The sequence below is a fragment of the Diadema setosum genome, chromosome 15 (genome assembly GCF_964275005.1).
Source record: "Diadema setosum chromosome 15, eeDiaSeto1, whole genome shotgun sequence".
In the NCBI taxonomy this organism is placed as follows: Eukaryota; Metazoa; Echinodermata; class Echinoidea; order Diadematoida; family Diadematidae; genus Diadema; species Diadema setosum.
In genome coordinates this window covers 32,716,180-32,728,244 of record NC_092699.1, presented here as the reverse complement: position 1 = coordinate 32,728,244, position 12,065 = coordinate 32,716,180, and the positions used below count along the sequence as shown (strand labels likewise).

Here is a 12,065-nt window from a genome sequence, read left to right as displayed (position 1 = left end):
CATGTGGATAGTAACCATGCGTAGCGTAACTCTACACCTACCATTGGTAATGCTACGTTCACTGGCAACATTTAGTGGCAGTCCTGCACTTTAATCGACATACCTTCGCTAACTTTGGCGACGGCTGCGAGGGGCCGATAGTGACACTGCGACGCAGCGGCATGATGATGGCGACGTATCGGGTCGAAAACCGGAGCACACGTCTTTCGCAGAATGATCACGAAAATGACAACGGTTTATACAGATTGTTCCTACAGTTGGCAACCTACGTTCAGCTATGATTACGGATGCAAACATAGACTGTTCTCTGTGGATGCTTGCGGTGTCTTTATAGCTGCAGGGGGAAAGGGCTGCATACAGCCTATTTCATTGTCACGAATGCATTAAGAGGGTTAAAACAAGACATTCAAGAAGCTCAGGATGTATCTCGGTGGGAGCGATGTTCAGTGGGAAGTGAATTGTTTACTCGATCCGCGGCTCAACTTATATGGTTTTCCTTCTCCAAGCGATAGGTTACAAGGATTCTGCGCTCAGACGAGCAGTTTGAATTACATTCTAGTTGGTATTTATTTTTTCCTGTGATGTTTTTGTTGTCGTTTTTTTTTTCTTTCATTCCCTCTCCCTGGACTCGGATTTGCGATTATATCATGTCGGTTTATGCGCAATGTTTACCTTCAAACAGTTTGGAAAGTTAAAACGGGCTAATAAGAACACCTTTGTCTAATGGCCTTCGCTGGCAGGTAAAAGGACACGTAGTCAATCACAGATGTAAAAATGCTTCCATGGAGCAGCAAAAATACGGCGTGGTGTGAATGCCTGCCTACAGGAGACTTAAAAGTAAAGCAAGGCATTGCCTCGCTGAAGGCAGTTGGTAGAATTCTCTTTATTCCCGTCATCCTTTCGTTTGTGTGAAGATATTTCTACACCGTCCCTAGTCACTTCAAGAAATAGAGCAGCAGTGCCCCACTTTCAACGACATTATGACGTCAGCAGACATCTAAATAAAGTGGTAAATTCAAATAAGATAATTATATCACACAAACTACCTTGACATGTCTGCGGGGTTGCTACAATATGAATCTAATCTTTGTTGTATGTCATGTATTGCATATCATGGCTATGGTAATTATTGTTTGTTTAAATAATATAACTACTTTTGTAATTTATTGTTTATGACATGCCTAAAAAAGCATAACTCAACAGTCTGAACAGTGCTGACATTGTTAATAATAAACAGCCTCAGTTTTGGTCTTTTCTTACCATAATTATCGTCAAGAACCCGTTTGTAACTTCGCAAAGTCTCTCGACTTCGCGATGCGTTCAGCGCGACGACTAAAAGTACGAACGTTTTTACTATAGTTTCACGTTGAGATAGTGCGCTATATTTAACACAATTTGCCAAAAAAAAAAATAATAATAATAATAACAATAATGAAGAACGTTCGAATACGAAACTAGTCAACAAAATCCAGTTCTGTTAAGATAGACCATTGCATTCTCGTTCTATTATTTCTCGGTTACTTGCTTTCCTCTGCATGATTTGTAGCAAGCCACAAGTAGCAGCTAATCTCAAACCAAGGGTATCGCACCACGTCCTTCTTGCTCAAATCGAGCATGTAATGGACTGGTCTCACTACAAAACATCCGCGCCGAGAGGACGCTATGTAACGCCCAGAGACTGGCGTTTTGGAAGTCGAAGATTGAAGCAGCAGCTGCTGCTCACGAGAGGGGCATGCAACAGATCTTCGAATCGAGGTGAAACAAGTAAAGGACAAACTAATAGGTACGGTGAACGCACCACAGTGGTAATGACAGTAACTCACTACTATATACAAACTAATTTGAATGTTCATACGTGAGGATTTAATCTTCTTAATTGCCTTCTGTTCAAGGAGAAACATCGAAAAATGTTTTTGGATGCAGAAAAGTCAATGCGTACATGAGCACGGCTAAGTAACCGAGCCTTGACCTCAAAAGAGACTTCAGTGACGTTTGCATGGAGGCGTAAGCATTAAACCTGCATGGTTTTTGTTAAGAATACCAGTAATAATGGAAATGACCAGTTACCAGAAGAATTATCAATTACATGACAAAAAGAAAACCAAGAGAAAGATAGATAGATAGTTATAGAGATAGTATAGATAGATAAAGAGATAGATGGATAGATAGATAGATAGATAGATAGATAGATAGATAGATAGATAGGTAAAGAGAGAGGGTGGGATGAGAGGGGTTATTTTAGACTGCACTTTATGGAGAAAGCACTCCACGTATTCTTGGGAAAACATTTATAGATTTATTAGCAATGTCTATTTCTGATAATTCTTCCAATCTAACGATTTTTATGAGTAAGTTTACTTGAAGAAGGAAAATGACAACACTACTGAAGACATTACGCATAATGCTCTTCAGTACTTATCAGCCTGACAATGGAAGTCATGATAACGATAATGATGGTACATGTATTATTATTATTATTATTATTTATTATTATTATTATTATTATTATTATTATTATTATTATTATTATTATTATCATCATCATTATTATTATCATTATTATTATTATTATTATTATCATTATTATTATCATTATTATTATTATTATCATTATTATTATCATTATTATTATTATTATTATTATTATTATTATTATTATTTATTATTATCATTATTGTTATTATTATCATTATTATTATTATCATTATTATCATTATCATCATCATCATCATTGATATTTTATCATCATTAATGATATCACTGATGGTAATTGATATAATGATATTAGTAACAATGATAATTTTGATAAGGATATCTAAAACAGAGAAACACAACAGCAATCAAATGAAGACTTGAGAAGAAGATGGGATGATCAAGAAGAACAAAGAACGAAAAGTAAGGAAGAATCAAACGATTCACCTATGGAACTGAAATTATAAAAAGACATTTAGAAATGGAGAGGGTGTTTTAGGACTTTTGCTGCGAGAAGCTATTTGCGACTCGTCGACTGCAAACTTTCGGCGAACATTCGATTATTAAATCATTCCAAAAATGTCTGTAATCTCGGTTGTCAACTTAGATTAACACTTTCCACGACAATGTCACGTGGACCGTGACGCTCGGCGGTTAGTTCTCTTTCCAGACCCCTTCTGGTTCACGTTAATTGGTTCAAAGTATAATATAGTACACAGCGCGTCAACAGCGTTCTTTTGTGTCTGTTCATAAAGTCATAGACTCCCACTTTTTAAATCCAGTTATGTAAGAAGACTGATAACTGAGCGAGAGAGAACACAACGTATTATAGCAGGAAGGGCGTTTTTAATTCTCCTCCCTTTGTGACGTTCAAACGATGTTAAGCAGGAAATTGAGGTAATAATGTTATTCTACGGAAGTTATGAAATGATGACAAACACGAGACATTATCAGTGATAATTCGCTCATCCTAGTGATCTATTCCAGAACACTATCCCTGTCACCACAGCTAATAGCATCAGCATATTTATTATTACCGACTACTAAGAATCTATTCATTGCCGCATTCTTCAAAAATTGTCAGCGTTTCCACTATTTTGCTCTGGCAGGTGCAGATTCGGTTATGCTCATGGCAACGTTCCATGTGATTGTATTTGTATGGAGTAGCTTGTGACAGAGTAGGAAAATAAACAATTTTATTCCTCCCCATTTTTGGTTTTAGATCTGAAAACAGAAACAACCTGCGCGACCATAACATTTGTTAAATCATTGACAACGTTTGCTACGAAGGGTAGTAGACAAGGGCAAGTATGCCAAGCCCAAAGGTGTAATCAAAGAGAACCGACTTTGAATTGTGGTACTATAGGGTCTGCAATAATCAAGACTAGGAGAGCGAGCGTCAACGAAGATAACCGAACCCAGTAATCGAGAATGATTAATACGTCAGGGGCCGCTTCCTCTTCTTCGATCCTTCTCGGCTATTAGGAAGTTGATTGAACTTGGAGAGTTAACTCGTTCAGGACGCTTTCGATTTTTTTTCCTTATGTCAAGCGCACCTCACGCCAAATGCCGTCAAATATCTGGCTAATCTCCACATTAAGTTCTAGTCAATCAGAGTAGAACAGTTACTGAAGAAGGAATAACACGCATATGCTATATGTTCGATGATAGTAGGCCTATATTAATTCTTCTGGCATAATCTCGTTGAGGCTAAGAAAGAAAATGATATCAAAAATATGGCGAAAACCTCACTCACCCCATTAGTCCGTACTCTGAAACCTTCAATCCTTGTTACGTAATCATGGGAAAGGAAGAATGTATTTAAAGTTAATCTTTGCCGTGGGGCACTTGACTTAGCATGATTAAAGGTGCGTGAAAAAGGTAAGCTCCCTCGAGCACCCTTCCGACTTAGATACATTGAAACTGTTGGTTCAGACATTTCTGACATGAGCAAATATAATTGGCCGCATTATGAATGTTTAGAGTCAGTGTATAAGTTGTTTAGAAACTCAGAATACTCATCACGTGACCAACTAACAAATTTATGATGTAATGAGAAAAATGAGAATAATGAACAATGTTGTAAAGGTGATAGTAACCGTTACTCAAAATCAAGAGACTACGCATCAAGGCTGTCTAACAAAGATTGTCGGGACGATAAGTGTTATCAGCCTTATTACCAACACATTTTAAACTATTAACATTCCTGTTTCTCTCTCAGAGTGGTACATTTTGGTAAATTTCCTGGTAAATTTAGTTGAGGTGTATTAAACGAATTGATCAATGTTCAATTAGTCTCTCTCTAATGTAAGATATGCAGTGTTCTCACTAGTCCGAAGATGATATCAGTTTCTGATGCAAAAACGGATTCACTTGATGTACCTGCGCATATATTGCGCCTGAGTTTTATAGGCAAAAATAGATGATAAACGTATGTAAAAGTACTTGGAAGCGACGAGTTAGGAATCATTAAAAAAAAAAAAAAATGATGAGGGTCATTGCTCCTCGATTTTTCCGGAAGACAATTCGGATATTTACTCGAACAAGAAAAAAAAAAATGAACGACACTTTTTCCGTTTATACATCCAGGATAGGCTATACCTCTATCCTACTATGACGGAAACAAACCACCTACTCCGAGGAGGCGGTTGACGGATGATACCTCTTGTTTATAATACGGAAATCTTGTAGGAACAAAGTATAGAACCCCCTTGGTAGGACATTCCTATAACGACGCCGCCTACTTTATTGTGACGTACTAAACGCTTGCACGGGGAATTCCCCCGTTTTTGTTTCTTTGTTGTTGTTTTTTGTTCTCTACAGCTCACATGCGCATTGATATGGACGGCATTTAAAGGAAGGAATAAACATATGTTCTTCCCATCTGTGACAGATGATGGGGGTGCTTGATGGATCTATGGTGGTGAAATATGTATCCCGCGAAAGATTTGTGAGTGGAAATGACTTGTAATCAGTAACATGTCCTTGAACTCAATCAGGCCGGTATCTAGGCCATATCGTTGACATTTTATGCACACTTTCATAACCTGTTCTAATTTTGCGACGGTAATCCCTCTACTTTTGTTTTGAGCGGGGGGGGGGGGGGGGGGTCGGATGTGAAATCGTGCCAATCAAAGAAATGCTACGCGCATCCGTTCAGGTTCAGTGATCTTCAAATTTGCAATCTTCCCAATATCCTTAAGAATCTATTCAATATGTAGTCCTTTACCATTTGACATCAGAAATGGACAGATCCATTTTTCGATTGCATCTGGCCCATACATATCCGTTTTAGAATGACTGCCTAAAAGTTTCCCTTTGGAAAGTTGTTTGGTGTAGAAAAATAAGAAGCGTGTTTTTGGTGAAACTGATGTCCGTGATGAGAACAAAGAAAAAATGTTTGTCGTGTTAGTGTTACAATTTGCACTTCTTCTTCGTATACTTCATAATTTTTTTTTTTTATGACTGTTGTGAAATTTCACCTGAAAATGAAATTGCTATCAAAATGCAACTTTCCTTTACTTTTCTTCCAGCAGAGATGTCGGAAAAAATCACTATTACGTAAAGTGAGCGATGGGTTAATAAACCCGATGCCCCTTGAAATATGTACACTGTTACCACCTCTCCCAACACATGAACAGACAGACACACAGACACACATACATCCCTACACTGTACACAGCGCAGTATACTGCAAATGAGGAAGACATTCTTTAACATGTTTAATTCGTATGACAAACTGCATTAAGCCGGCTGAAGTTCAAATTGATTCTGGCGTTCTTCGCTTGCAGGAATGACTCGCTGGATGGAAACGATACAAAACTGTTTATCAACTCAGATCTTATCACTTTTGGCTCACGGATAGCCAGCTATCTGCACTATGCGTCCATTTATCTTTTTTCCTCTCTGCTCTTATCTCTACATGGTAAAACGGTATCACGCCTCAAAGAACGTGAAGTCTAACAAACATTTTTTTTTTTGGATTATTTCACTCTGCGCGTAACTGGGATACATTCGTATCGAATGAATAATCCCCTTACTTATGACACTCACTTAAACTTTCTGTATCGCCCTCGATGATATCATTTTGTTCATATTTTGGTCACAAGGTGATGGGAAAAGGATATCCCAGGCTATGTTTTAATGCAGCGGTATTCACATTATGACCATTTCCAGCCGAGAGCTGCCCCCCCCCCCCACACACACACACACACAAACACACAAGCAAACATTCATGTAGAACGTCGTCACGCAAACTGGGAATCACCATAGTAAAATAATGTGCACGATGATCCACAATGTCGACATTGATTTTTTTGTTTTGTTTTGTTTTGATAAATGGATCCCCCAAGAAAAAAAGTTCATTATTTCTTTTGATTTGATTTACGCAGATTGAACGCAAACCCCTTATATTATTCAAGCAAGGTTTATCATGTCGTACTCATGGATAAGAAACAGGGGCGTGTAAGCGTGGTCTAAGTTTCGCGTGCTCTACACTACTTAAAGTCTCAATAAAACCAGGAATGGTCAACAGTTCCACATTTTCCTGAATTAGTGGTAGCTTTTCCGTTTGAAGAGAAGGTTATAAATCATTATTACATTTACAATCGTGCCCACCACAAACAAGGGCAAAGTTTTGTTAAATCACCTCAAACGATTCGTTGGGCGCTACAAAATGACGGAGCATGATTGTTTTAACACTGAATACTTATTTACTTTAACATAACACACGATAGCGACACCCATGATCGATACACGAGAGCAATACTCAGCATTATCATACTTTTGCATGGTAGCCCAAAGAATGTTAAACAAGGTGAAGGAATATAATTCTTCAATAACAAAAGGAGAAACGACTAATCAAAAAAAAAGTTTAGCTTAGGTTAATAAGCTTAATTTAAACACGTACCATTATTAAGTCATGCAGAAGTGTGATCCCTGACGTCACTCTAAAACGAGTGAAAATGAACATTTTCACTCGAAATTCACTCCAATTTCACTCTCTTTTGTATTCACTCCTTCAGGAGTGAAAAATTTCACTCGATTTTTTTTAGAGAGAATATTTTATGTGTATAATAATAATAATAATAATAATAATAATAATAATAATAATAGCAATAATAGGGGATATTTATTCTGCCGTTTGTCACTCAGGCCGAGTGCTCAAAAGGCATGAAAAATCTCTAACACAACATAAGAGAGAAAAAGAAAAAGAGGAAAGAAGGAAAGTATGTATTTTGTTCTCTTTGACGAGCAATTGATATGAAAAATCTGCAGTTGTTAAATTCAGAAAAATGTGGTAAAAACTGATACAGCGATACCATGCCTTTATCTTTATTAAGACAGTATACGTGAAGAAGGTAAATAGATTCTTAACTCACTTGAGACCGCATAACATCATCCATGGTGATCTGTATGAACTCTTCTCCTTGCTCATTGTCGTCGGCGTAGACGGCTTTGCCCAGCTTTCCGTCGTCGACAGCGTCCTCGTATGACGACTTACGTTGTCGGCTCGTCTCCTCGACGTAGCCGTAGGCGTCCTCGAAGCTTCCTCGCGACATGCGAGCGGCAAACGAGCCCCTTTTCTCGTCCTCGGCCTTGACAAGTCGCTTGAACGTGCCGCCCCTCGCCTTCGCTTTCGTCTTCGGATACTGGTTTAACATCGGCTCCGATCCGCGAAGGTCCGGCACGGACCCCCGCGTGATCGGTCTCTCCTGGCCGATGAAGTTCTTCAAAATGTCCTCGAGATGCCCGTACCATTCCCGCGCCTGATCCAAACTTTTCGCGATGAACACGAATTCCTTCTGTCCTGTTTGGGGCGTCAGCACGAAGGCGCAGTCGAGCTCTTTCGATTCCGACGTCGCAGCCGTGAGTTTCGAGAGCTTATGTCTGGTGACATCGATGGTTAATTCCGATACATCATCCGAGTCCTTCGATTTGTACGAATAGAGAATAGTTCCGCTGAGCACGCAAAAGCAGGGGACCAATTTAGTCTTGTGTTTTCGGAGGAGATCCCCTTCAATAGTGATACACACTATATTGGAAAGAGCAATGGGTGTTTTGGTTCTCTGAGAGCGAAAATGGGCCACGCGCCCGACGAACTTGGACGCCTTCACCGTCATCCGCGACCCGAGAGTTTTACGGGCGGGGTCGCTGTAGCTGGTTTGGGGCACCGTCTGCCGATTGGGAGGGGTCCGAGGGGTTGGAGAAATCGCCTCTTCGCTCCCTCCGACGTTCCGATCAAATGCGAAACTAAACACATCGAGGTCATCGCCCTCTGAAGCGATTCGCTTACGACTCGGCGATCGCATTGGGAGAGAATACGTCTTCGTTAGCATTCCGTCTTCGCGATTCGCCTCCTCCCAGAAGGAGAATTCCCTAGAAAGGTCTCTTGGAAGATCCCCGAGGAGCGGAGCGCTAAGGCGCGATTCATTCGCCCTTGAGCGCCGGAGCAGATGGGCGTTGGGTCGGAGTCGGGCTACCTCGTCACCGTGGTCGGACTCTGGACTAGTGCTTTGGCTTTGTCCCGAGTCTGACAGCGAATCGCTCGAATTCGATTGTACGTTTATTGGCGGCAGAGTAATGCGAATATCCACTTTCCCATTCTTGAGCGAGTCACCGTTAGATTCTGACTCCTCGATGGAACCGAAGGTACTTTTGTAGCCTCCTGCGCCGCTTCCGCGTCCGTCGCGCGAGCCACCGAGTGTTCGCTCTGTGCCAATGTCATCCCCAAGTCCGCTATCAGTGCGGCGCGCGCTGGCGTGTGCGTCCTGCTCGCAGCCGGTTGGTGGAGGAGGGATCAGCGGAGAGGCTCGACCCGTCGTCTCGGTCGGTAAACGCGGTTCCTCACCCGTGAGAGAGCGGTACCAGGTCTTAAAGTCCTCCTCCGTCTCAGTCCCATAAGTGTAAAAAACGCTAGGGTCCTTTCTGGACTCGAACTTGACGCTGTAGTAGTCGTCGACGTAAGGGAACTTGCGCGAAGCTCGCTGGACGAGCTCCCAGAGAGGTTTCACGGCAAAGTCGGTGAGAGTGATGACAAGGCTGGCACTGTCGGCCTCCGGGTCCCGAAAGACCCCCATGAGACCTGCCGTGATGATGCACCACTCCAGTTCGTGCGTCTTGCGATTCCGGACCCATCCCTTCCATTCCCTAGTCGATTTCGCCGTCTCCATAGCGACAGGCGGCAAGCTCTGATCTTTCCACTTGATTATTGCCGATTTACTTCTGTGAATACTGCAATGAAATTTCTCCACTCATCAGACAGTTCCAGAAGTTGGTGAATTACTCTGAGCTCGTAGTCAGCAATAAGGCCTACATCGTTTATTGGCACCTGTAAAGCAGAACAAGAAAGAAAAATAAAATGAAAAGTAACAGGTGAATTCGTCATGATTTAAAAAAAAAACAACAATACAAGTTTATCAATTCTATTGTTAAGATTTATATGAAATATATCTCGAACTCAAAATCTCAATTAGCAGTAATTATTTGGCCTATTTGTTTTAAACGGGATGAAATATTGCTGTTTATCTGTTAAGGGAATGAAAGATCAGTCCACAAAATTCTATCTGGAGAAATACTTTGAAGCACATTACAAGTTGTAATGACATTACAAGTTGTAATGAGCTCTTTCTGGGCGAAGTTTTGACGTAATGAATGAATAAGACAAAACGTAACTTGTTCATTGAATGCTGAAATGTTTATACAATGTATTTCATATTCATGTTTGACCACTTAGTACAGGAAGGCGGTCCCATCTACTGTATATACATTAATAGAAAGGAAATGTTATATGGCCTCTATTGACGGCCTTGATGACTGATACCATCTACACGAACAATCATATTTATTAAAAACAAACAAACAAAGTGCAATCTTGTAGAGAATAATATGAAATAGTCGTTGGTGTGTTCAAGTAGGCCCACACGGCTCCCTTAATCATGTATTAGTTGTAGTTGTTTTTGGTAGTGGTGATGCTATTGTTGTTGTGATGGTTGTTGTTGTGCAGATTATTCAATTTGATGCGCTAGTCAACGCACATGATGACCCTTTGAAAAACACAACACCTGAAGCCCTTCTCAAAGAGATGTTTAATTTTTCTTCGTATAATCTAGTTTGATACGACATTTGGGAAAGCACGTTTGCCACAGTGTGATAACAGCATAAAAGTGACGGCATTTGGAATGCTACGACGACACTCTTCAATCAAATCACCCATAGTCATGATAGTATTTCAGAAAGAAGTTGCGAAAAACTAATTTTACTTAACCGATCACAGTGAAGGGGTGGCATAATAGCTAGAAATGAGAGAGATGAGGTATGAAGCAGAGGATTTTAAAAGTATTAGCTGGCGCAGTTAGGAAATGATTTACAAGTGTTTTCGACACTTCGCGATAAGAAGTACCCTGCAGTCCTATAAATAATTCTGCTGAAATTGGCAACCGCTGCGGTAGCGAGTGAAAAGGTGACGCTAAATACCGATGACTCCATACGTCACTCCGCAAATCCCAGAAATCCGAAAACTTCCGAAAATAGGTTGGAAAAAATCTCATAAAGGTCGGGAAAAATAACTGAACTCAGGCGTCCATCCCGATAATAACGAAAAGAACATGGCCTGTGCGAGGTAACTCAATAGTTTCCTAGCATTACCTTGGTGATTTCATTTCTGATCTAACTGGGATGAACTTTATTTTCTGCGTTCGGCGACATTTTTCTTTTCGCAACAATTCTAACAAAACAACCTTTTTTTTTTAAATAATACTCTCCAACGTTCGCTTCGTGTAGAGCCTGATTCAAAAAGAAAATAGCACAGATTGTGGGCAGACCGAAAATAGGTGGCATAATCATCACACAATCATTGTTTATTGTGCTCTGAAAAAATACCATGCAGTAAGCACTCGTCATCCCCTTTGCAGGCAGGAATTGAATCATTTCCATAGCAAATCACATCAAAGATATCCTGAACAAAAACGGGAAAGAAAATCAAATAGCATTGAATTTCTGGAGGAAATCTTGGAATGTTTCAAATGACTTGTACCCTGATAAACCTGTATATGGCAGAGAATCTGTTTAATAGCACCAAAGACTTGACTGCAGTTTTACCAGTTTAATAAGGGCAAGTCCTTCACAACCATGAAATCTTCTTGAAAAGAAGCTCCATTCACGATCCTATATACACAACATTTTGTGGAAAAACAGGGCATCTTACCACAAACATGCGCTTCACAAAGTGACCGAACACTTCATCTCAAAGACGGTTCAGGTGACAATTAAAAAAGGGATAGTTTGTTCACTTTGCACAGTAATGAAGGAAACAAGAATTTCGTTGTTCATCGGACAACGTGCCAGGTGATCAATGCACTTAATACTGGAATTTTGTGGCGCTCAATGGCGCACCAAACGATGCGTCACTGTTTGATAAGTATTTCCCAGCTGATTTTATCGCATTGGTATTTCGCATGTATTTGCCTAGTCAGATGATACTGACTGCGCAATACTGGGAACAAAATGTATTAAATGGAATGGATACAAATCGTGACTTGCGCCATTTCAATCAACCACCTCCTTTGGGATTATTTTAAAGCAGGATGGTATTG

The 12,065-nt window shown here is 40.3% G+C and overlaps 1 protein-coding gene across 1 annotated transcript in view; it reads right to left on the bottom strand.

Moving 5' to 3' along the window:
- LOC140238692 (uncharacterized) overlaps positions 1–9,644 on the bottom strand; it is a 48,435-nt gene extending 38,791 nt beyond the window's left edge. The window contains exon 1 of the mRNA XM_072318592.1: positions 7,854–9,644. Coding sequence (XP_072174693.1) covers positions 7,854–9,644 — 1,791 coding nt within the window. The remainder of the gene's footprint in view (positions 1–7,853) is intronic.
- Positions 9,645–12,065: the final 2,421 nt, after the last annotated feature.